The following is a 26,079-nucleotide window of genomic DNA, read 5'->3' as shown; positions in this document are numbered from 1 at the left end:
AGGCTCAGGTCATGATCTTGGGATCATGACCTGGGATTAGCCCGGCATTGGACTCCCTGCTCAGCGGGGACCCTGCTTCTCCCTCTGCCCCTCCCTGACTCATTCTCTCTCTCTCTCTCTCTCTCTCTCCAATAAATAAATAAAATCTTAAAAAAGAGCAGGAATAAGAGACATCTCAACTAATTGCAATATGTGGATACTATTTGGATCTTGAGTTAAACAAAAACTGTAAAGAAATAAAGGGACGAGACAATTGACATTTTGAACACTGGATATTTGATATGAAGAAATTATTAGCTTTCTCAGGGGTGATGCTAGTCTGGAGACATGGTTTCGGTATGTTTCAGAAATACAGATGAAAATATTTACAGTGGAAAAAACACGGTGTGTGGGATTCTTTTTCCAACTGAGTTGTGCAAACACACCTGGTTTATGGGACACACTGATTTCTTGATGCTCCTCTCCCTTTTCAACCCTGTCTTGCTCTATCTGAAATTAGTTTATTTGGGGTTTTACTTGTCTCTTGTCTCTTGCACATAGCCACACCCCACAGAGTTAACATAGTACTTGGCATATATTAAGAGCTAAATGCTTATTGAATGAATGAATGTCGATACAGGTCTTACCACTGCTCTGGTCCTGAGTCCTGGTCCACATTTCCAGTTGTCAACTAGACAACGATGTCTACACCCAGCCCGGTTATCTCCTCCGGTTATCTTCAACGATGATGGTAATGATGCCAGAAACTGACTGTTCTATGGCACAGGCGGAGGCCAGCACATATGCTAATTCATTTAATAATAACAATTACTCTCTCTGATCCCACTTAGTGGAATGGGAAGCAGAGGCCCGGAAAGGTCATGCAGGGTTGCCCGAGGTCACACACCTGGTCAGTGACTGCACCAGGGTTAGAGCACAGAGAGGCTTTGAAAGTTTACCCACCAGGTTTTACTGCCTCTACTTACTTAAGACTAGCCATTAAGACTTGCTGGGGTGCCTGGGTGGCTCAGTTGGCTAGGCAACTGCCTTCGGCTGAGGTCCTGGGATTCCAGGATTACATCCCACATCAGGCTCCCTGCTCAGTGGGGAGTCTGCTTCTCCCTCTGACCCTCCCCCCTCTCATGCTCTCTCTCTCTCAAATAAATAAAATCTTAAAAAAAAAAAAAAAAGACTAGCCATTCCCCTAAGCACCTGACTCACCATTTGGGGTCACCTCAGGCTTCTGCCTTCCCCCCTCCTCCCCTCCCTTTCCAGTCCTGGTCTTAAGGTCAGGCTGCAGGATGGTTCTCCAGTTCCTAGGTCCTTGTCCGTCTCAGCCAACTATGCTAAGTATATCTTTGCTGCCTTGAGGGTGAATCTGCCCCAGTCTCGGCATTCATTATTTAGTCCTTTGTTCAAATGTTCAACTGTTCAACGTGGGCACCCACCGGGTTCAGCTCCATCCCTCCCCGCTGCGGGAACTTAAGCAAGTTGATTAACCTCCTGCTGTGGGTAGAATGGTGCCACACTGCCCCAAAAGATACGTCCCTGTCCCAGTCCCAGAACTGGAGACCTCATTTGGAAAAAAAGTCTTTGCGATGTAATTAAGTTGAAGATTTTGAGATGAGATCATCCCGAATTGTGCAGATGGGCTTAAATCCAATGACAGGTGGTTCTTACATGAGACAAAAGAGAAGACAGAAACACATGGGGGAGGGTCACCTGAAGACAGAGGCGGAGCCTGGAGTGATGTGGTCACAAACCAAGGATGCCCGAGGCTGGACCAGACAAGGCAGAATCCTCCCAAGAGTCTTCAGAACAAGCCCGGTCCTGCCAAACACCTTGATTCCAGACGTCCGGCCTCCTGAACTGTCAGAGAATAAGTTCCTATTGTTTTAAGTCACCGAGTTTGTGGCCACTTAGTATATTAGCTACGGGAAGGGAATGCTTCTCCCTATTTCTCCCTGCCCTTGATTTAGGACAGGGATAATTACATGTCCACCTCACTGGGTTGCTGGGTACGGATCTGACCCCTGGTTTTAGCACTTACCAGCAGCTCTGTGACTCAGTTTCCTCATTTGTAAAATTGGGATAATGATACTTCTTAGGATGTGGTGACGCAGCTGTTCTCAAACCTTCTGGTCTCAGAGACCCTTTTCCAAGGGCACTCTCAAAACCCACTGAAGACTCTATAAAGAGATTCAATCAAGTGGGTTCTATCTATGACTACTGTAAGCACAAATCTAAACTGATATTTTTTAAAATATTAATTCAAAAGCAGATACATTTTAACGTGCATTTTTTAAAAGATTTTTATTTATTTGACAGACAGAGGTCACAAGCAGGCAGAGAGACAGGCAGACAGAGAGAGGAGGAAGCAGGCTCCCCGCTGAGTGGAGAGTCTGACACAGGGCTCGATCCCAGGAACCTGAGACCATGACCAGAGCCCAAGGCAGAGGCTTTAACCCACTGAGCCACCCAGGCGCCCCAATATATATATAGTTAATAAAAGTAACTATGCTCCCCAACAAACAAAACACTGAGGACAGTGGCGCTTCACATCTCTGCAAATCCCCTTAATGTCTAGCTCGTTGGAAGACAGCAGGATTCTCACAACTGCTTCTGATGTTCAGTCTTATTGTGAGATGCTGTTCCGTGTTAAATATGCCAGGAGCATCTTGCCTCATATTGATACAAAGCTGGCACAAGGGACAACATCACAGAGACCCTTTGGGTATTAGAGACCCCCAGTGGTCATTAGGACACACTCTGAGGACTGATGGAGTACAGATTAAATGAGGCAATGTTTTTTTTTTTTTTTTTTTTGCAAAGCTCTTAGAATTAAATATGAAATAGCTGTGCAATTCATTTTCAACTTATTTTTTTTTTTAAAGTCCTGGTGGGAGCTTTGCGGCTATAAGGGCGTTAAAGGTTTTTTTAATGCCTTCAAGGAGCTCCCCGTCTCACGGGGGAGGTGCCTGTGTAACCCACACGGTTAAAACTCAGCGTGTGAGCGGTTCTATGGGAGGCGGCGGCCGGCTGTGGGAATGCAGAGGAGGGTCCCTAAGCCCTGCGTGGAGGATGGGAAGGGTGGGAGGGCTTGGTGGATTCTGGAAAGACTCTGCTGGGGCCGGGGTGTCGCATAGACTAGGGGATTTAGCCAGGTCAAAAGGACAGGGGGCCTGGACCAAAAAAAAAAAAAACAAACAAAACAAACAAACAACAAAAACTCGCGGTGCCGAGATCCAAACCCCGGCTTCACCTCCTCTGTGAAGCGGTGTTTATGTCACAAGGAACTGCTAATGGACGTGGCTCTGCGGGCGGGGCAGTCCGGCAGCTTCGGGGCAGGGGACCCCTCCACCCCTTCTTGTGCCCCTCTCGGGCGCCCGTACTGGAGCGCAGGGCCCGGCGCCACCAGGTCCGCCTGTGACTGGGTCTGCGGTGGGGGACGGAGCGGGGGGAGGTTCCTCGCGCTCTCCCCAGCACCAGCCCCATCCCCGAGTCCACCTCGCGACCCTCCATTCCTCTCCAACGCAGAGGGTGCTCCTCCGCTCCGCGAAGCGTCCAGAGACCCGCGTCCCCCCACCCCGCCTCCACGGCCTGCACCGCCCCCGCCCCCTCTCTTCCCGGCAAGCCTCGACCCCTCCCCGGCAGGAGAGAGAGGAGGAGCCAGGACCGGGCCGGAGGAGGGGGCGGCGCGCCCGGACGCGCGGGGGGCGGCGAGGAGGAAGGTCCCGCGGGCGGAGCGGGGGTCGGGGGTGGTGGGGGTCGGGGTGCTGCCTGGCCGGCGGGTCGCGGTGCGGGGCCCGCGGGGACCCGGGCGCCCTCGGGCGGCGGAAGCCAGGCGCGCCCCTCGCCAGGCCGGGATCGGGGCGGGGCGCGCGGCATCCCCGCGGGGGGAGCCGGTCACCCGGTCTCGCAGCCGCCACCAAAGTTTCCCAGAGGAGCCGCGGCCGCCCTTCCTTCCCCAGCCCCGGGCTTGGGGGCGACCCTTGGGCGAGAACTGTTTCCAAGGGCGACGGGGCCCCCTCTCCAGCTAGATCCCGCGCCTCCATTGCGCCCAACTCGGATTCCCAACTTGGGAGGCGCCGCGGGCCTGCGCACGCGCGCCTTCCTCGCCGCCGCCGCCGCCGCCGCCTCCTCCTCCTCCTCCAGCCCGGGAGCAGGCTCCGGGCCGAGCCGCGCGCGGAGACTCGCCCCCCGCGCGCCGCCCTCGGGCTCGCGGTCCGCCGCCCCCGCCCATGCGGACGCAGGCCGGCCGCCCGGTGCGCCCTCGCCCGAGGGCCAGCTGAGCGCGGACCGCTGGCGGCGGCGCGAGGTGGGCCCGGTCCCGCGCTGCCCTCGACAGCCGCAAGTTTGGGAGTTGCACTAGTTTGCGGGGTGGGGGAGAGGCCGGCCCTGGGGCCATGGAGGAGGACCGGGGGTCGTCGCTGGCGGCCGAGTCGGCGCTGGAGAAGAACGTGGCGGAGCTGACCGTCATGGACGTGTACGACATCGCGTCGCTCGTGGGCCACGAGTTCGAGCGGGTCATCGACCAGCACGGCTGCGAGGCCATCGCGCGCCTCATGCCCAAGGTCGTGCGTGTCCTGGAGATCCTGGAGGTGCTAGTCAGCCGCCACCACGTTGCGCCCGAGCTGGACGAGCTGCGCTTGGAGCTGGACCGTCTGCGCCTGGAGAGGATGGACCGCATCGAGAAGGAGCGCAAGCACCAGAAGGTGGGCAGCGAGCGGCCCCAGTCTGCCCATCCAGAGAATGGGGCCGCTGGGACCTAAGGGGCCTTCAGCATTGGGCAACTGTAGGTGCACACGTATGTGTATGGAGGGACTAGGTGAGAAGGGACCCGAAAGGATGAAAGACGGAGGGAGGGAGGCCCCTGGCCCTCTTTTGTGCAGCCCGCACCACCTGGCATATACCGCTTGGGAGATTAAGGGTAGTTCTTTGGAGTCATACCTGAGTTCCAGTCCCACCTTTACCATGCGATAGCTGTGTGACCTTGGTTAAGTTACTCAACCTCTCTTTGCTTTATTTCCTCCCATATCAAATAGTGATAGTAGTAAGACCCACCTTATCAGAATTAAGTGTGAGATATCTAAAGTGCTTAGATACTGTTATTTTCTAGCAATGAAATAAGCCCTCTGCCCTTAAGTGTTACCCAAGAAGATGTACTTCAATCCCCGTTCTTCTTACCCCAAAACCCCCCAGCGCAAAGGGGATGTGACCTCCAGCCACGGAGCTCATTGACACCCCCCCCCCACACACACACAGAAAGTCTCTAGGTTTCTATTTGCAAATTGTTTCCCAGGGCTTCAAGTTTATTAACCTGAGGTGCTTTCCCCTCCTTGCTTTTATCTTTAATCTTCACAGAACTCTGTGAGGCAGGAACTATCTTCATTTTATAGAGGAAGAAAATTGGGTGGGGTGAGGGGGGAATTTGTCCCACTTTAGTGTTGAGAGAATCCCAGCCCCAGTGGAGGTAACTCTAAGTGCTTCTTCCCTGATTGGAGGAATGGGCTTGGTTCTGGGCAGCTTTAAAGCTAAGCCTCTACCCTGTGAACGAGAATCCCTCTGAGTACTAGAATCAGGACCTCCCTACTGGGCTGGGAGTCTAGACAAGGTGCCTGGGGAAAAGGAAGTGGGAGATGTGTGGTTTCCTGCCCCAACCTCAGCCCTAGGAAGATTCTGTCAGATTCTTTGGACAGAGAATAGGAGGAAACGCCTTTCCTTGGAGGAATCAAGGTGCCTGAGTGGGCCTTGGCTTGCTGTGTGGCCTCAGGAAATACAGTTGGCCTCTCTGAACCTCCCTGGCAGGCCATAAGCTATTGTGTTTCAAGGAAAGTAGCCCCAGCGGTGGCCATGTCTTAACCTGGGGGCAGAGCTGTGAGTGGTTAAGAGCCCTGGTGTTTGCAGAGTTTGACAGTGTTTGTCCTTTCAGGTCCCCATGCCCTGAGGTCAGGAAGGAAACTCAAGCTCCCAAGTGTTGGGCAACATTTCCAAGATCACACTGAGAGCTTGAAAATGCCCCAGCCCTGTAATTAATGTCAGGTTCCCCAGAGAGGGGACTTTGGAGCTAGACGGCCTGGTTTCAGACCCTGCCGCGGTTTGATCTTAGGGAAGTTACCTTGCCTTTCTGTGCCTCAGTTTCCTCACCTGTAAAATGGGCATGGTAATAACACACGTCGGCTGGGGTTGTGGTGGGAAGGGTTCGTTAACTCTTAAGAGAGTTGGGGGAAGGGATCTTTAAAATCCTCTCCGTGGCTGCCTCTTATTAACCCCAGCCAAGGGACTTAGCCCAGGTCACTCAGAAGTCCCGGCACCTGTGTCCCCACCCTCGGCATTTGAGTTCTGCAGCAGCTCGGCTGGAAGACACCCCTGGGATCCATCAGAGGCCACTAGGCCTGGAGTCAGATGGAATTCCCAACCATCTGCACTTGTCACTCCTGGAACGCTATCAGCCAGGAAGTAAACCCCAGCGTGTTCTGAGCTGGGGCTTGTTTGTAAACACGGAGGATGATCTTAAATCAGAGGACAAAACCCTTTTCCCATCCCAGCCCTGGTTCCCTTTTCTCTGTATTCTTAGGATCAAGAGAGACTCATCTGATTTTTTTTTTCCCTTGTAGTCTCAAAGGCTTCTCATAGTGTTAATTCCACAAAAATCTGAGCATGTCCTTGGTCTTAATAGTTTGTCTGTTCATTCCTCCTTCCTTTCTCTGCCTTCCCCCTTGCCTCACTCTCTCTCAGCACACGTGGCTCTGGTAAAGCATTCACCCTGTCTTCCACCATCCCCTCCCCCGAGGACGCCCCCAGACTCAGTTCTGCTCATCACACAGACTCAGGCCACAGTCTTCCCCCCGCCCCAAGATTTTATTCATTAGAGAGAGAGAGTGCGCATGCAGGCAGAGGGAGAAGCAGGCTCCCTACTGAGCAGGGAGCCCGATGTGGGGCTCGATCCCAGGACTCTGAGATCATGACCTGAGCCGAAGGCAGACGCTTAACCAACTGAGCCACCCAGACATCCCTCAGGGCACAGTCTGAACAGGTTCTATCTGGTTACTCAGCTTGCAACCCTGTTGATGGGCTGGGGCATGCAAGGTGCCCTCCTGGGTGACATGGGCAGGGCAGAGACAAGGGAAGCTGGATCCTCATCTCAGGCAGTGGGTGGGTAACTGGGAAGACAGGAAAAATACAAATAGGCTTAGAAAGTGTTGGCTGTGTAGGTACAGTTTTCTATAATGTCTATAACATAACAGTATATGTTGTTCACTTATTCATGCAACACATGTATTTCTTGAGCACCTATTATGGACCAGGCACTGTTCTGGGCACTGGGGAGACAGCGGAGACCACAACAGATGAGGTTTTTGCCCTCATGGGCCTGACTTTCTAGTGCAGTGCTGTCCTGTAGAAAAATTATGTGGCTTGTCCCATTAATGAAAAGATACGGGAGAGGTTAATTTTAATAACATATCAAACCCCGTTGATACAAACTATTATTTCCAACTATAGTCAACATAAAAAATTATTTCTCATGATGATATGATTGAAATGTAACATTGTATTAGTTTTAGACATATAGCATCATGATTTGATATTTGTGTATATTGTGAACTGATCATCACCGTAAACTTAGTTACCATCCATCATCTCACGTAATTACCCAAAAAATTATTAAAGAGATATTTTGCATTTTTTTTTCCTATGTCTTTGAAATCTGGTGCCTATTTAACCCTTACCGTACATGCCCATTCAGCCTGGCTACGTCTCAAGTGCTCCGCAACCACATGTGGTTTGTGGCCACTCTGTTGGATGGTGCAATTCTAGTGGGAGGAAATAGATGTTTTTTTTTTTTTTTTTAAAGTTTCAGCTTAAGATAAGGGACATGAAAAAAATAAAATAGGGAGATATGAAAGAGACTGGCCAGGATGGGGGTCTAATAGATGGGCGTCAGGAGGGCTTCCCTGAGGAGGTGACATCTGAGCTGAGATCTGCATCAAGTGTGGGTACCCTCCACAGAGAGAGCTGGGAGTGGGGCATTCTAGGCAGATGCCTCTGCAAGTGCAAAGGCCCTGAGGCAGGAATGGGGGTGTTCAAGGACTGGGTGGCTCAGTCCGTTAAGCATCTGCCTTCTGCTCAGGTCATGATCTCAGGGTCCTGGGATCGAGTCCTGCGTCATGTTCCCTGTACAGCACGGAGCCTGCTTCTCCTTCTGCCGCTCCCCCTGCTTGTGCTCACTTGCTCTCTCTCTCTCTGTCAAAAAAACAAAACAAAACAAACAAAAAAACCCACGAAGGCCCACAACAGAGTAAGGAATAGAGGTGGGAAGTGAGATCAGGAAGATTCAGGGTCTGATTATACTGGAGTCTGTAGGCCAGCGTACGGAATTTGAAGACGGCAAAGGAAGTAATCAATCAGGGGTGACTTCCTGGAGGAGCCTTTAGCTGGTATGGAGGCTCGATTAAATTCACTGTGGTCAGCTCAAGGCAAGAACTACCCCCCTTCCCATCCCTTTTTAGAGAAGGGAGGGGAAAAAAAATCCCTGATGGTTAAAGTCTGTATTCATCTCCTATTATGACCCTAACAAGTTACCGCAACTTACTGGCTAGAAGTAACATAAGTTTATTATGATAATATAGTGTTGGATATTTATGGTTCATGTCAGTATGGATAATACTGCATACAGTTCTGGAGGTCAAAAAACCACACAAGGGTTTCTCTGGGTTAAAATCAAGATGTCAAGAAATTCATTCCTTCTGGCAGTTCTAGGGGAAAATCCACTTCCTTGCCTTTTCCAGCTTCCGGAGGCCACCTGCACGCCTCGGGTTTTGGGCCCTTCCTCTATCCTCACAGCTGGCTGACTACTGTCTTCAAATCTCTGTCCCCCCCATCGCCTGGTGCTCTGCCTCCCTCTTTCACGGAGGAGGACCCTTGTGATTACATGGGCCCACCTGGATAACCGAGGAGACTCTCCCCATCTCAGGGAGTGGGCTATTGTCAGTTACACTTGAACATTGCCCCCTGGGGCCCTCCGTGCTCAGCCTGTGCCAGGTAGGAGCAGAAAGGAAGAGCATGGGGGTGCCTGCCTCTGCTTGCAGCCCGCACCTGCGCCCACTCCATCATTCCGCCCTCTGGCCCTGTCCTTGACCTCGCCTGGTGACCTTGAACCAACTAGGCGAATACCGTTATTACCCCTCATTTCCCGCTGTGGCAGCCTTCCTGACAAAGGAGATGGGGATTTGGGAATGTATTTAAAAGATGAACGGAGGCCCTGTTTATCCGGCCACCTGGGCGGGCTTGTGACAGGCTGTAGGAGGAATAGAAACCAGCAAACACATCTTTAGCATTTTCTGGGGACTGGGCACTATGCCAGATATTGACATAAGCCTCGTGACAGCCCTCGGAGGTAGAGAGCACACTATTTTCCACATCGCCAAGGCACCCAAAGATTGAATAACCTGGGAATCGGCTGATAAGTGGCAGAGACAGGATTCAAACTTGGGTCGACAGGCTCCATTCGACCTTTTGCCTTTTCAACCAGCATTCTGTCCCCGCCACAGCGATTGTGCCATGTTTAGTTTCTGGTTTTACAAAAGATCTTATTTATTTATTTATTTTTCGTACCAGCTTTATTGACTATAATTCACATACCATGTAGTTCACCCATTTAAAGTGTCTAATTCAGTGGGTTTTGGTCTATTCAAACAGAGTTGTGTGACTTCCACCAAAAGCATTTTTAGGCTTTTTTAAAGATTTTATTTGTTTATTAGAGAGAGTGAGAAAGAGAGAACAGGGTCAGGGGGAGAGGGAGAAGCAGGCTCCCCGCCGAGCAGAGAGCCCAACACGGGGACTCGATCCCAGGACCTTGGGACCATGACCTAAACCAAAGGCAGACGTTTAACCAACTGAGCCACCCAGGTGCCCCCAGAATCAATTTTAGACATTTTCATTACTTTGGAAAGAAAACCCATCCCCCGTTGAGCAGTCACTCCTCATTCCCCCACCAACCCTCCAGGCCTAGACAAGTGCCCATCTGCTTTCTGTCTGTGGATGTACCTGTTCCGGGCATTTCCCATCAGTGGAGTCCCACACTGTGTGGCCTCACTGTACCACGTAGCATCTTGCTCTCAAGGTTGATCACATCCATCGGTTGGTGGACATCTGGTTTCTCCGTGTTGGTGGTTGTGAGTCAGGCTGCTGGGAACGTTCACATACAGGTGTTTGTGGGGACGTGGATTTTCGTTTCTCTGGGGCAGCTCCGGTCATGTGGAAAGGGTTTAACTTCTTAAGGGGCTGCTGGGCTCTTTCCCACGGCGACGTTTCCGTCTGTTTCTCTGATCGTAGCCATCCGCAAAATGATTTCAATGGTGTGACCTTAGGTACCCACATAGCCCTGTGCTTCTCTATATTGTGGCTCCCCTGCCAAGGGAAACTGAGGCTCAGAGTTGCTAAGTGCTTTGGTTGCCCAAGCACCCTTGAAGAGATGCCAGCATCAGACATACAAGGAGCCCTGAGCCAGGTGGCATCCCCAGGGTCTTCACAGCCCCTTTCTCCCATGGAGACAGGTGGGTCCCGACTCGGGTCTATGCACAGATCAGGGCCGTGACCTCTCCGGAGAGGTTGGGAATGTCAGGGGCCCCGTGGTACAGGGCTGCTCATCCACACGTTCTCTCTGTCTGGTTAAGAGGCACGGTTACAGCTCTTGAGACAGTTCTAACCTGGCCGCGTCCTAAAACACAAGTGCAGGCCTTGCCCGGAGGAGGTGCCCCTTCTGTTTCCTTTAGAATTGCCATATGGACCTGTGGTGGCCTTGTTCTCAGTGTGCCCGCCCTCGGGAGGACAAGAAGGCCCCCGAAGCCCTGGCAGGCCGCTCCCAAGGGTTGGGGAGGGTGTGCGGGGGTGAGGCCGCTGCCCTGGGCAGGCTGTGACCCCCACACCGGCCCGTTGCCTTCGCAGGAGCTGGAGCTGGTGGAGGACGTGTGGCGGGGAGAGGCACAGGACCTCCTTTCTCAAATCGCCCAGCTGCAGGAGGAGAACAAGCAGCTCATGACCAACCTCTCGCACAAAGATGCCAACTTCTCTGAGGAGGAATTCCAGAAGCACGAAGGTAAGGAGAAGGGCTGGCCCGGGAGGTCGGGGAAAAGGCTGCTCCTGCTGTGATCGTGGGCATGGGGCAGGGGGGTGTTGGGGGCACACAGTGGACAAGACAAAGCCCTTGCCCTTGTGAAGCTTAGGTTCTAGCACGGAGGAGCTGGATGACAGATATGTAACAAATAGATGGCATGGTTCCCAATAGTGACCAGTGCTCTGGAAGCACCCAGACTAGGGAAGATGATGGAGGTGGAGGGGGGGCCTATTTAGTTGCAGTGATCAAGGAAGGCCTCTCTGACTAGGTGATGTTTGAGCCCTAATGAAGTGATGGAGTGAGCCATGCACATAGCTTGGGAGAGAAGTAAGTGCAAAGGCCCTGGGGCATGAGTTTTATAGAAAGCCAGGAAGGCCAGTGTAGCAGGAGAAGATGATCAAGGCCAAAGGGTTAAAGATGAGGTCAGAAGGGTCAGCAGGCGTCGGGTCACATTCCCCTTAGAGACCAGTGTTTAGATTTTATCCTAAGTGTGCTGGGAAGAGATGGGACTCCTGCCGGAGGCACACGTTTAACAATGAGCAACCCAGGGTGGTAAACCAGATCGGAATGGCACTGAAGCCCCCAAAATGTCATTCATCCTGCAAACGGATCTAGAACATTCACTGCATGCCCTCTGCTGGTTTTTCGGCAAGCAAAGATAGACATGGGATTTGGCGTGGGCCCCGTGGGCTGCATCAGCCCTGTTGTCCCCCACAGCCTCCTTCCCCATCGCTGCCTGTTGTCCCGGAAATCCCAGACCTCTCTCTTGTCTTTGAAGAAACTCCCTGGGTCACCACACAGGCCCCCTCCTCCCACGGGATGGGGTGAGAGATGGGCTTACATGGACGCTGAAGTTCAGAACCGTACTTACACCTCTGTGAGACTAAAGTAGCACATGAATAAGGACTGTAGGGCCCGAGAAGAGGATATTATGATCCAGGTGCTGGAATTCTGTTTCTCCTGACTTTCCTTTGTTGGCATGTGATCTGTGCAATGGATGCAAAAGTCTAGGGGCTGTAATTATTGGCTCCGGAGCCGGACTGCCCAGGTGTGAATCCTAACCCAATACTTACCTCCTAAGTGACCTCGATCAAGTCACTTGGCCTTTGTGCCTAAGTTGCTCCCTGGGTAAAAATGGGAGAAATAACCATGTATCACTCATAAGGTTGTGGTAAGGGTTCGTGGAATTAACACCTGCAGCTCACTTAGAATAGTACCTGGTGCCTCGGACAGCAGGTGGTAGCTGTTACTACCGAGGTTTTAGTTGTCTAGTCCAGCCTCCTCATTGAACAGATGAGAAAGAATGAGGCTGGGAGAGGTGCAGTGAGGTGCCCAGGGTCACCCAGCAAGCTAGTGGCGAAGTCATGACATCAGCCCTGAAGGAAGGCTTGTATCAGTCTGGGACCCCTTGATCTGGGGCCACCGTGATAGTCTAGTGCCCAAAAGCTAATGATTCCAGACAGGACACTGCTCATTCGTTGACCCTTTGTGAAGTCGTTCATCGCGGACATGCCTGCTCTCTGCCTGGCGCTCGGACTGCCAGCTTGGAGGCCGAGAGGCACAGGCTAAGACCTGGCTCTCCCTTCCAGAATGGCAGAAGAACTTGGCTAAGGGAAAACTATTTTTCTTTTTCTTTTTTTTAAGATTTTATTTATTTATTTGACAGACAGATCACAAGTAGGCAGAGAGGCAGGCAGAGAGAGGAGGAAGCAGGCTCCCTGCTGAGCAGAGAGCCCGATGCGGGGCTCAATCCCAGGACCCTGAGATCATGACCTGAGCTGAAGGCAGAGGCTCCAACCCACTGAGCCACCCAGGCGCCCCGGGGAAACTGTTTTTCTGATTGCAGCATGCCGATACCAGCTGTGTGCAGTTTCTCCCCACACACACACCAGCTGATTTTCCAGCTCTCCAGGCACCAATAATTTAATTCAGTTAGGATACTGTCTTACCCCGGAGTTAGCCTCGGATTCCGCCGGTTAGGCGACGGGTCCAATGAGACTGCCCTGACTTCTCGTGTCAGTTGCAGGTCACCGGTCTCCAGGATACTCACTTCTGCCTGACTTGGCTACTAAGTCAGAGGTTCCCACCACCCCCCACCCCGCAACAAGCTCAATACTTTCTGGAATGGCTCATAAAACTCAGAGAAACGTGATTACTGATGTATAAAGGATACAGAGGATATTATAAAGAATACAGATGAACGGCCAGATGAAGAAAGGTACATAGAGTGAGGTCTCTAGAAGGTTCCAAGGTCAGAGATTTCTGTCCCAGAGGAGTTGGGGTGCACTGCCTTTTGTGCACGTGGATATATGTCTTCATCCACCTGGAAGCTGTCTGAACCCCAGAGACAGATGGAGGTTCTGTTACATAGGCAGGAATGATTAAATCATTGGCCATTGATGATTAACTCAACCTCCAGCCCCTTCTCCCTTCCCCATAGGTGAGGATTCAGGGCTGAAAGTTCTAACCCTCTAATCACAAATCACATGGTTGCTTCCTCTGGCAACCAGATGCCATCCTGAAGCTGCCTAGGGGGAATCACCAAGTTCATTATCATGAACTCAGATATAGTGGAAAGGGGCTTGTTATGACAACAAAAGCCCCTCTTCTTACCTCTGTTGGGAAATCACAAGAGTTTTAGGAACTCTGCCAAGAATGGAGGTCAAAGACCAAAATATATGTATTATATATGTTCAATTATGTTATATATAAATATATATATTTCTTATTATATTGCAATATTGCAGTGGCATAATGGTGTGCACGCCATCCCTTGAATAAGGCAAAAAACAAAAAGAGCAAATAAAACAAAGCAGAAAAGGAGTAGATTATAGGATGGGAGGTTTAAATCAGTTATGTTGGAGGTCATACTAGATGCAAATGGACTAAAAGTTCTAGATAAAGACTGTCGAAAACGATTTTAAAAATTCAACTCTGTATTGTTTCTAGAGACCTCTCTCTTAAAGGTTGAAAGTAAGAGGCTGAGGAAAGATCGACTGTGCAAGCACTAACCAAAAGAAAGCTGGTGTAGTTATATGAATGGAAGACAAAATGGACTTTTGGGACGCCTGGATGGCTCAGTCAGTTAAGAGTCTGCCTTCGGCTCAGGTCATGATCTCAGGGTCCTGCGATGAGTCCCACATTGGGCTCCCTGCTCAGCGGGGAGTCTGCTTCTCCCTCTGCCTGCTGCTCCCCCTGCTTGTGTGCACGTGCTCTCTCTCTCTTTCTCTCTCAGAAATAAATAAATAACATCTTTAAAAAAAAAAAAAAGGCAAAATGGACTTTAAGGGCAAGATCACTCTGTAATGATAAAAAGTTCAGTTCATCAGGAAAAGATGATTTGCAATTTCTGCACACCTAATAATTTAGCCTCAAAGTTTACAAAGCAAACGTGAACAGAAATATGTCCAGAGTAGACAGATCTACAGAGAGAAAGAAGATTAGTGGGTGCCAGGGGCTGGCAGGAGGTCAGAAAGAAGAATGGTTTCTTTTGGCGGGGGTGGGGGGGTGGGGGGGGTGGGGGCATGAAAACGTGGTGGTGACGGCTGCACAATTTTGTGAACATATTAAAAACCACCAAATTGTACACTTCAAATATAATTTAAAAACTGGACAGAAATAAAGAGAAAAACACACCCACAATCACAGTGGGAGATTTCAACATGACTCTCCTAGTGATTCATAGAATAAAGCAAAAAAAAAAAAAAAACCACACACAGTAAATATCGAGAATGTGGTCAGTAGATTAGTAGAGTCATGTCCACGTGGGAGGGAAGGAGAAGCCAAGCCTCAGCCCCGCAGCTCCTGGCCCGGTGAGCTCGGGGAAGTGCAGGGCAGACAGGCGATCCCAAGTTTAAAAAAAAAATGCATACATGTTTTTTTAATAGATTATTTATTTATTTATTTATTTGACACAGAGAGAGGGATCACAAGTAGGCGGAGAGGCAGGCAGAGGAGGAAGCAGGCTCCCTGCTGAGCAGAGAGCCCAATGCGGGGCTCGATCCCAGGACCGTGGGATCATGACCCGAGCCGAAGGCAGAGGCTTTCACCCACTGAGCCACCCAGGCGCCCCTATTTTTTTTTTTTCTAAATCAGACAATGCCACAGTGGTTTTGGTGAAAAACTTGGTCTTCCTTCCACTCCTGATTGCTGTCCCCAGGCCTAGAACAGGAGACCCCTTACTCTCTTGCTGCAGATTTTCTGTGCACGTTCAAATGTACATTTTTACACAAATGCAGGAGGGGAATATCCTTTTCCACCTCCTCACAAATGGTAACGTATTTTGGATTGTCCGGCACCTTGGTTGTTGGGTGTTTTGTTTTGTTTTGCTGTTTTAAGATACCTTTTTATCGTGGAATAATTTTAGATTTATAGAAAAGTAGCAAAGATAGTACAGAGAGTTCCCACAATGCCCCTCGCAGTATCTCCTAATAAAGACATCTCGTGTCACCACGGTCATGGGTCACAGCTAAGGAACCCTCGTTGGCATGTTACTATTAACCAACTCACAGACTTTGTCTGGATCGTACCAGATTTTAGGTGAACGTCCTTTTTTCTGTTCTGGGATCCAGTCCGGGATGCCACCTGGGATATAGCACACCTTGATTTTTTCACTTACTGTGTCTTGCAGAATTTCCCCATCCATATAGATCTGTTTCTTTCTTTTAGGAACGGTAAGGCAGGGCTCGTGGCTCAGTCGGTTAAGCATCCCACTCTTGATTTCAGCTTAGGTCATGATCTCAGGGTCCTGAAATCAAGCTGTATCAGGCTCGGTGCTGGGCATGGAGTTGGCTTAGTATCCTCTCTCTCCCTCTCCCTCTGCTCCTCTCCCACTCGTGTGTGCACTCTCTCTAAATAAATTAATTTTTAAAAATTAATTAATTAATTAATTAATTGACTGATTAATTTCTTTTTTTTAAGTTTCTGTTTTTATTTATTTATTTGACAGAGAGAGAACAGAAGTAGGCAGAGAGGCAGGCAGAGAGAGGGGGAAGCAGGCTTCCCGCCGAGCAGAGAGCCCAATGCAGGGCTTGATCCCAGGACCCTGAGATCATGACCTGAGCCGAAGACAGAGGCTTAACCCAGTGAGCCACCCAGGTGTCCCTGACTGATTAATTTCTAAAAAAAAAAAAAAGAACCCGAAGGCAGTAGAACATTGGAGTTAAGACCATGAACTCAGGAGGCCAGATTGCCTGAGTCTGCATCGGAGCTCCACTGGATTCCACCTGTGGCCAGATTAATTACCTTTACATGGATCAATGTCCTCATTTGTAAAATGTGAATACTATTGTGAGGATTAAATGTCCAGTGCTTAGCCCATAGTAAGCACTAGTAAACATTTCTATTATTTTAGAGAAGCTTCACGGAAATGTCGATACGCCCTTTCAGAGTCCACCATTCGGTGGCTTTTGGTAGATTTAGAGTTGTGTGGCCATCGCCATGATTTTAGAATGTTTTTGTCACCTTAAAAAGAGACAGCATACTCTTTTTTTTTTTTTAAAGATTTTATTTATTTACTTGACAGAGATCACAAGTAGGCAGAGAGGCAGGCAGAGAGAGAAAGGGGGAAACAGGCTCCCCACCAAGCAGAGAGCCCAACGCGGGGCTCGATCCCAGGACCCTGGGATCCTGACCTGAGCCGAAGGCAGAGGCTTTAACCCACTGAGTCAACCACTGCTGTCCACCCAGACAGCAGACTCTTTAACGGCCACTGCCTAGTCCCTCCACTTCCATCCCACCGCCAGCCACAAGCAGCCTCTGATCACCTCTCTGCCTCTGGAGATTGGCCTGTTCTGGACATTTCATGTGCACGGAATTGATCAACATGGTCTTCTGTGTCTCGTCTTTCACGGAGCGCGGTGTCCTCAAGGCCCGTCTGCATTGTGGCAGGTGTCGGACTCATTCCTTTTTGTGGCCAAATGACACGCCCTTGTGTGGACAGGCCACGTGGTTTACTTACCCATTCATCGGTCGGTGGACACTTGGGTTATTTCCAGCGTTTGGCTATTGTGAATAGTGCTGCGGCGAACATTCCAAGCTTTTGTGTAGATGTGTGTTTTCGGGGCTTTGGGGTGCGGACCTGGGAGTATAATTGCTGGGTCACGTGGGAGCTACATTGAACTTGTCGAAGAGGCCATCATTCTGTGTGTGTTGCTTCTGCCGGGCCCCGTGAGGCCTCTGAGGGTGACCGGGGAACCCCTTGCCACCCCCGGCAGTCGCAGAAGCCTCGGGGGCCATCGGCCGTGGCCCTGACTGCCCAGGGCTCCTCCTCGGCTCATGGCTTCCGTGTGCATGCAGCTCACTCCGCGTGGGAGAGCTTTGCCTCGGCTCCGAGATCCCTGCTGGCTTGCCGTGAAGCAGCCCACACAGGCCCCATCTGAGACACATTTAATTGACATCTCACGTGGGTTTGGCTCCCAAAGGGTTAGCCCGGGGAGGCTTGGGCTTTCCAGTCTGCACCAGCCCTCCCCATCCCCCAGTGGAGAGACCGGGCAGATGCCAGGCATGCCTTTCACGGTTATTTTTATTTTGCACGGGAAACCATGGGAACACAGCAAGGACAGAGCACTTCTTCCACCTGCAGGAGGAACAGTCGTTGGGCAGAGGAGTCCTTGCGGGGAGGTGCAGCCCGCGAAGTTAGACTGTATGCCAGGCACCGCCGTGAGCAGCGTGGCAAGGCCCGGGGCCGGCTGCAGATCAGGGGTGCCGTTGTGAGGTGTGGGGTGAGTGGGCCGGGAGAGCCTGTTCAGGGGAGCCGACCCTACCTGCAGGGGGGTTGAACAGACCGGTACGGGCCACGGGCGCACTGCTACCGCCTGCTCCCTGGACATCTCCACATTAAAAAGCACATCTCTGTCCCTTGTTTTTGGAACTCGGTCTTCTCAGCCAGAGGGCAACGAGAAACACTACGGTCAGTGCCCTCAGAGATGAATTACGGGCATCGAAGCCATGGGACAGGGAACACGGAGGCGTAGGGATGTGCTCAAGGGTCTGGAACAGTTCTCGGGCTCCAGACAAACAACTCTGTCACCGGGAGAGGGGGACGGCCGACCCCACAGACACGTTCTGAAGGGCAGCCTGGAAAGGCAGTGTCCAGAAAAACACAAGGCAGTGTGTCCTTGGAGACTCGACAGAGCTGCCCTTTGGAAGGAGAATGTGTGGTGGAGTGAGGCGCGTCTGAGTTCAAGTCCCTGCCCTGCCCTTCCCAGCGGGGTCAGCCGGGTAAGGGGACTGACCGTTCCCATCCTCTGGTTCCTTACCTGTGACATGGGAACGGCCACTCTGGCCTCCCGGGATTGTGGAAAAAGAAGTAGATACAGCATCAGCCTCGCGGCTGTCCAGTAAGAGATGTCCCTGAGGGCAGCAATGCTGATTTTGTCCTCCCCACTGAACCGTCCACGGAAGCCAGGAGTGACTGGTATGCATTTTAGCTCAGTACAAAGCCGGCGGTGCACCCTCGCCAGGCCTTTCTCCATAAGCTGCCTGGATTAGTTTCCTCGGGCCGCTGCAACAAAGCACCCCAGACTGGGGGGCTTAAAGCCTCAGAAATGTGCTTGCTCACAGATCTGGAGGCCAGGAGTCCAAAACCAAGGTGTCCACAACCCTGCGCGCCGTCCAGAGGCTCTAGGGGAGGGTCCCGCCTTGCCTCGTGCAGCTGCTGGGACAGCCTGGGTTCCCTGGCTTACGGCTGTGTCCCCCAGTATTGCCGCCGTCACGGTCATACACCATCACGTGGCCACCTCGGTCCGTTATGAAGCCCCCTCTCCTGTCTGTCATGAGGACACCAGTATTGGGAGTCAGAACCCACCTTTGTGCAGCATGACCCCGTCTTCACTGCAAAGACCCCGCTTGCACACAAGATCACGTCCAGGAGGACATGAGTTCGGGGGCTGCTGTTCTACGCAGTCCACTCGCTGATAACGTAAGGCTCGGAGGCCCGGGAGGCCGGCCTCGTGGCATGGTTTGCAAGAGCGGGTGCTCTGCAGCCAAAACTGCCCGAGTGTGAGTCACGGGAGCACCACCAACCAGCCGTGTGGCCGGGCGTAAGTCTACCAGCCACCGTATACTTCAGGTTGCTTTGGCTCCAAAATGGGGACAACAGGAGCCCCACTCCAGAAGGCATTCTGAGGATAAAAGGAGCTAAGCATAGTTTAGATCATATTTTTGCAGAAGGGGACTCTGACGTGAGGATTCCTGGGCAGGTGACTTACGAAGGGAGCACCCCCAGAGGAGACCGTTGGGGGGTCGAGGAAGCAGGACAGGGAAGGGGGCAGAAGCATATGGCCAGGGTGGGACTTGAGCTGAGCCCGTGGAGGGCTGTGAGCTCTGGAGTGTGGGTGGCCCTATTTCCTGCCCTTAGAGCCTGCCAGCCTAGTGGCCCCCAGTGCCTGGTCAGTGGCAAGAGCACACTGAGGGGCTCGTGGGTGACTCAGCCGGTTAAGCATCTGCCTTCAGCTCAGTTCATGATCTCAGGGTCCTGGGATCGAGCCCCACATCGAGCTCCCTGCTGTCACTCCCCCTGCTTGTGTACTCTCTCTCTCTGACATAAATAAACAAAATCTTTTTTTAAAAAAGAAAAAAAGGCACATTGAAGAGGGGTGCGGACAGACACAGGGACCTGAAGGCATATGCAGACCAGCCTTGTTCCCGCCCCCCCCCCCAATCTCTCAGCCCCATCACTGCCCCTGGCAGGTGATCGGTAAATGTTAGCTGTCCTCCTCATCCTCATCCCATCTGGAAAGCAGCTTTCTGGTTCTGATGAGGTGAAGAACACATTGGCCCGGTATCAGGACACCTGGATCGCAACTCCCGCGTGGCTACTGGCGGGCAGTGAGGTCTGGGGCAAGTGGCTCGGTCTCCTGAGGACATTTTTGTCTTTAGCGATCAAGGGTGCCGACTGTGGGGGTATGTGGGTGGTGGTTGTTTGGTCTTCAAAAAAAAAAAAAAATGTAATGTGTTTATCAATATTGTGAAAGATTGTAACAAAACTCAGGAAACCTATGAGAATTCCCTCTGCCCCCTTCTCACTGCACTTAGCAGAGGTAAAACCCTCCCTTTGGATGCGTCTACATACAGATTCCATGCCTGTTTTGTTTTTTGATGAGCCAAAGCTGCTCTGATGTGGACACAGCAGGGAAACATGTATTTAGTTTTTCAAATTAAATGTATTTTGTTTTTTGGTGACTTGCCTTTTTTTTTACACAAATTAAAATTATGTGTTCTTTGGGTTGCCCTTTTTTTTTTTTTAATTGAGGGGAAATTCACGTAACGTCAGAGGAACAGTTGTAACTTGCACAGCTTAGCAGCATTTAGTACAAAATTCACTCGCACAGTTAGGCGACCATCACCTCTGTTTGGTTCCCATACATTTGTGCCGCCCCCGAAGGAGACCGCACACCCATCAGGGGTCAGTCCCCAGTCCACCCACCTGTCCGTCCCCCCGGCCTCCGGCAGCCGCCGGTCTGCTCTCCGTCTGTATTCTGGCCGTGTTCTGTAAAGGGACTTGTACACCGTGTGGCCTTTTATGTCTGCCTTCTCCCGCTTAGCTTCGTGTTTTCAAGGTGAATCACGTTGTAGCAGGTGTCTGTCCTGCGTTCCTGTGTATGGGCGTTAATATTCCGTCGTGTGGGTAGACCGCAATTGGTTTATCCATTCGGCCCTTGATGGACATCCGGGCTCTACCTTTGGGCCGCTGGGAATCGTGCTGCTGTGACTGTCACTTGCCTTTTTGACTTCACCGTTGCATCTCGGCCTTCTGCCCAGCACTCCGTGCTGTCTCCTGGTGTGGAAGGAAGCTCCTTGTCGGTCGAAGCATTTCTTTGCGCCTGTGTCCAATCTTGGACTTGCTTCTTCCTGCATTTGCTCAAATGTACCTTTACATCTAGATCCAAGACCCTGAGCTGCCAGGTGGCTGCGTTAGCTCAGCGCTCTTCCAGCTCTCAGCGAGGCCCTGTGGGTCTGTTGAAAACATACCACCTTCTTTTAACTTCTCAAAGTTCTTGTAATGACTCTTGGACTTTATCTGAGTTGCCGCCTTTGGAACAGGGAGGACTGGCATTAAAGCTTTTGGATAAAAGGGCAGCTAACACTGAGTCCCGCTGAGAACACTTCCCGTAGATTAACCCCTCTAACCTCACAAGAGCCGCCCCCCACCTGCCTTTGATCCCGTCTTGCAGGTGAGAAAATGGTCCCAAGGTCAATGGCAGATAAACAGCAAAGCGGGGAATGAGTCCAGGAAATCTGGCTTCAGACCCCAAGCTCTTGTCCGCGTTGTTCTCCCGTCTTGGGTTAAAGCCAGAGGACCCCAGAAGTGAACGAGGTAGCTGGGTTACGTATCCAGGTTTCTTCTGGATGGACACGCCGCCATCCGCCACACCATTCTCTCCACCCGATTCCTCCAGGAGCCGAATCTGTCCCCCCCCGGCCGTCACCACCAAGAATGAAATGAGCTCAGCTCTTGACGCCCTGGCCTGGAGCCTGTAACAGGACAGGTGCTCAGAGAGCAAACAGCAAATGTGTGTGTGGCTTGTTCAGATTCCGCTGCCACCTGATTTCGGCCCCAGCACGCATGCACACATAGGTGCACACACATGTGTGTATGCTCACCGTGTGTCCGGCTTGCCATTTTGGGAGATGGTAGTGGTGTCCTCTTGTCCCTCCGGCAGAGCCCAGGCCCTGCCTTGCAGCAGTGGCTGAGGGATGTTAGCAGGGACCTGAGCCCAGTGCCCAGGACCTCCATGCGCCCTTGTGGTATGCCAGCAGAGGTCCGGGGGGCCCTGCAGCCTCTGGGCTGACTCTGCGCTGAAGGAGGAGAACAGCTGGACAATGACCGACTTTGTGAGCTCCAAGGGGAGCACCTGGCTTGTTCTTCACGCGGTGTCACATCGCCCTGCACGCTAGTACCCTGCTTTCTCTCTCTGTCCTGCTGTTAGTGGGCATTTCCATTGTTTCCCGGCTGGGGCTGTTACAAATAAAGCTCCTGTGAACGTTTTTGTCCGTGTCTTGTGCTGTGCAGGTAGCCACCTGCCTTCTCCACTCACCAGTATGTCTCGGTCTTCTAATCAGCCTCCTTGTGTCTGGTTGGGCGGCTGCTTATGGAGCCACCCTGCACCTGCTGGGGGTGTGTCCGGGAGGCGGCTGCAGGGGCAGAGAGACGGAAGGACCCCAGTGTCCCAAAGCAGCTCCGAGCAGTGAGCAGCGACGCTTGCGTGGTCCTGCTTTCTCCCCAGCACTCCGCACTCAGGACTTTCCGTCCTAGCCTTTCTGTCGGGATCCCTGCCCCTTCTGTCCGCCCCTGCCTCCCCTCCCCAGCCCCAGCCCGCCCTAGCGTCTCTGCATCTCTCAGCCGCATTGCTTAGGATGCCCCCCCACCCCGCCCCGGCCCCTCAGCAGGTCAAGGAGGAAGCTGAATGGTGGTCTCGGTTCCAGGCCCGCCCTTCAGGAAGAATTCTGTTTCGTGGGCTTGTGTGAGTTCCGTCTGCACTTTGCACAGCCTTGTTGGAGAGGTAGGAAGGTAGAAAACGCGCAGGTGAACACGGGAGGGCTCCAAGGGGTGGATGTTGCTTCAGAAGCCGTGAGCTGTGTGCCATGTTGGAACCTGCATGTTCCAGCTCATCTTTCTCTGACTCTCTGGAGCCTCCCCATCACCCCATCAATGTCTTCATTATAATTCCTTTCCCTCTGGCCTGTCTCATTTGCATAGTGCACACCTGCCCTCTGCAACCTTTCTTCTCTGGCTCCCCCTGCCTGATCTCCTTGGCCTGACCTTCCTCCTGCTTGTGAAGCTCTTATTGCCCCTTTAGGTGAAAATCCAACCCCCTTCCTGGCCATTGAGGCCCCACATGGTCTAGGCTTGCTCGCAGCTCAAGCTTCGGCCTCCCCTTGCCTACTGTGCTGTGGCCACTAGCTTTGGCCACCAATATTGCCCTTCAGCTCTCCATACGTGCAGTCTCTGCCCCCAGGGCCTTTGCACTTGCTGGTGCTAGCCTGTGATGTTTGCCCTCGTCACCTGCCCACCCCTTGGTCCTTCAGGTCTCCGCGTAAAGGCTCTTGCAAGAGGATTTTCTGCTCGCACAGTCTACAACGGGTCCCCTTGTGATGCTCTCAGGCCTCATTGTATCTGCCGTGTCACTTATCATGGTCTCTAATGACACTGTCTCCTTCTGCTGTCTGTAAGTTAGTGAGAGCAACATTGGGTCGCATCTGTTGATCAAGCACACCCCAGTGACTCTTAGCCCAGTGTCAGGTACACGGCAGACGCTCCGTAAACACCATGTGTGTGCGTGGTTGTGTATGCCTGTGTGCGTGTGTATACGTGCACAAAGATGTGAGGGTACCCCAAGCAGGTGGCCCTGTCAGAGAAAGTATGGACTAGAGTCTGCCCCACGGTGACACTTCTAGTCCCCTTAGAGCCTCTGAGTCTTGTCCTACCGTCGGAAGGTGGTGTGGCATCATGGAAAGGACATGGGACTTCAGAGTCCGAAAACTGGGGTTGGAGTTCCAGCTCTGATAGCACTTGGCTGTACGTCTTGGAACAAGTCTGTCTCTGGGCCTCAGTTTTCTGTGTCTGTAAGATGGGACTGATGTTAGGAACCAACAATAATAATACCCGTTCCCAGTGGCTGGAAACGACACTAAAATAGGGTCAAGGATACAAAGTGGTTTGTACTTCGTGGGGCTAACGGGAGCAAGCTGTACTTTGGGAATGTCCGTGTCTGAGGGGAAGTCAGTCCCTGCTCCATCAGCCTGGCGTGTCTCCCACGTGGGCAGCCCTAGTGTATGGACAGGTGGGGTGGGACAGTGGCCTTGCGGAACATCCAGATTTGTGCCTGTCACACAAAGGCTCAGACTCTTCGAGGGCGGGACCCATGTCCTATCTGCGTTTGTGGTCCCGGCAACACTACACACCGTTCTGGACACACAAATGCTTGCTTTTGGTGGTGACCACCTGCTTGGAGATGTCCAGGACAGGAGAGGGGAAAGATTCAGATGGGATGGAGCACCTTGGACAAGGGAGTCGTGTCGGGACAACAGCTGAGGACTCACACAGAATGGCTCTTCTCAGATGCCTGCTACGTCGGCACATGCCCCCCAAGCACAGGAGAAAACCAAGTGATACTGTGGTTCCCAGTGCTCCCGGGAAGCAAGGATTAGTCGTCCGCCCCAGTGCCTGGAGGAGGCTAACGGTCCCCGAAAATATCCAGCCCTAATCCCTCAAACCTGTGGATGTTACCTTGTATGGTAAAATCCTTATGGATGTGTTTTCATTTACGATCTTGAGATTGGGGAGCGGGGACACCTGGGTGGCTCAGTCATTAAGCATCTGCCTTCAGCTCAGGTCATGATTCCAGGGTCCTGGGATCGAGCCCCACATCAGGCTCCCTGCTCAGCGGGGAGCGTACTTCTCCCTCTCCCACTCCCCCTGTTTGTGTTCCCTCTCTCGCTGTGTCTCTCTCTGTCAAATAAATGAATAAATAAATAATCCAAAAAAAAAGGGATCTTGAGGTGGGGGCACCTGGGTGACTCAGTCGGTTAAGATCTTGCGATGGGGAGGCTATCCTGCATTAGTCAGGTCCTAAATGCCATCACAGTTTCCTTATAAGAGGGGGCCACAGAGTGGTCTGACAGACAGAAGAGGAGGAGGCCATGGGACCACAGAGGCAAGGACTGGAGTGATAAGGCCTGAAGCCAAAGAACGGTAGCAGCCACCAGAAGCCAGAAGAGGGAAGGGGCTCATTCTCCCCTAAAACCTCTGGAGGGAGCTCAGCTCTGGTGACATCTTGACTTTGGACTGATTTTAAACTTCTGGCCTCCAGAACTATGAGAAGATATATTTCTGGTACATTAAGCTATCAGATTTGGTTGGCCATTTGTTAGAGCAGGCATGTGAGACTGGCACAATTCATTAACTCACCAGATCACTTAATAAGCACCTACTGTGTGCCGGGCACTGTGCTAGCCAAGGCAGTACACAGTGAATAGGTCAGTGAAGGCCCTGCCCCTGGGCTGACAGGATACTTGTGGGCCAGGGGCAGGAGGCACACACGATGAACAACTAAGTAACAGACACCATTCCCTGCTGTGGGCCAGGCATCATCTTCCATATGCTTCCTGTGTACTCAGTTAATCCTCACAACAGCTGTATGGGGTAGGTACTGTTACTCCCGTCTTGGAGATGTGGAAACTGAGGCACAGAGAGGCCAGTCCGAAGCCACACCAGCTGTAAATGGGAGAGCCGGTGTGTGCTCTCAGAGCCTCTGCTCTGAATGGTCTTTTGGGTGATAAGACCTATGAGACGGTAGTTGTAAAAAGTGCCATGAAGGTAGTAGTCGGGGGAAGGGGGCAGGGTTCATTTAGGAGGGCCAGGAAGGAAGGGCCTCTGTGGGGAGGAGAAGGTGAACTGAGGCCTGAGCAACGAGGGGAGTGAGCCCCAGGGATGTTGGAAGGAAGGGAAGTGCCGGCCCCCCCGGGGCTCGAGGTGGGGATGAGTTTGGAGGTACCCCGGGGACAGGACGCAGGTGCTGGCTTCCGGAATGGGGCGTGGAGAAGGCCGGGGGTCAGGGGCATCTCTGGAGGAAGGGGCGGGTGGGTCAGACCTGGGCGGCAGGGTGGGGGTGGGGGGGGTGGGGAGGGGCCTACCCGCTGGTCTCGCCTGCCCCCCGACCCCAGGCATGTCGGAGCGCGAGCGGCAAGTGATGAAGAAGCTGAAGGAGGTGGTGGACAAGCAGCGCGACGAGATTCGCGCCAAGGACAGGGAGCTTGGTCTGAAGAATGAGGATGTGGAAGCTGTAAGTGAGGAGCCCCGATCCCATGTCCACTCTCCCGACCAGCAGATAACGACGGGAGACAGGCTTCTCCCCGCAGGCAGTTCCCCTTCTCTCCCTTGGCCTCATGCTGTGGGCTCTGTGGGGCAGGGGTCCTGCCCGAGGCCCGGCAGCTCCGACGCTGAGGCCACGGGGAGGACCCTCAGCCGAGTCTGCATGGTA

General features: G+C 52.3%; 1 protein-coding gene across 2 annotated transcripts in view; it reads left to right on the top strand.

The window, feature by feature from the left end:
• Positions 1 to 4,364: 4,364 nt before the first annotated feature.
• Positions 4,365 to 26,079, top strand: part of RILPL1 (Rab interacting lysosomal protein like 1) — a 40,619-nt gene continuing 18,904 nt past the window's right edge. For both annotated transcript variants that reach the window (XM_046024959.1, XM_046024960.1), the window contains exons 1-3: positions 4,365 to 4,694; positions 10,927 to 11,077; positions 25,763 to 25,881. In XM_046024959.1, coding sequence (XP_045880915.1) covers positions 4,386 to 4,694; positions 10,927 to 11,077; positions 25,763 to 25,881 — 579 coding nt within the window. In that variant the 5' untranslated portion in view covers positions 4,365 to 4,385. The remainder of the gene's footprint in view (positions 4,695 to 10,926; positions 11,078 to 25,762; positions 25,882 to 26,079) is intronic.

This window comes from Meles meles, chromosome 12 (genome assembly GCF_922984935.1).
Source record: "Meles meles chromosome 12, mMelMel3.1 paternal haplotype, whole genome shotgun sequence".
NCBI classification, from domain to species: Eukaryota; Metazoa; Chordata; class Mammalia; order Carnivora; family Mustelidae; genus Meles; species Meles meles.
The sequence above is the reverse complement of the archived record's forward strand: the minus strand, read 5'-3'. Positions and strand labels throughout refer to the sequence as shown.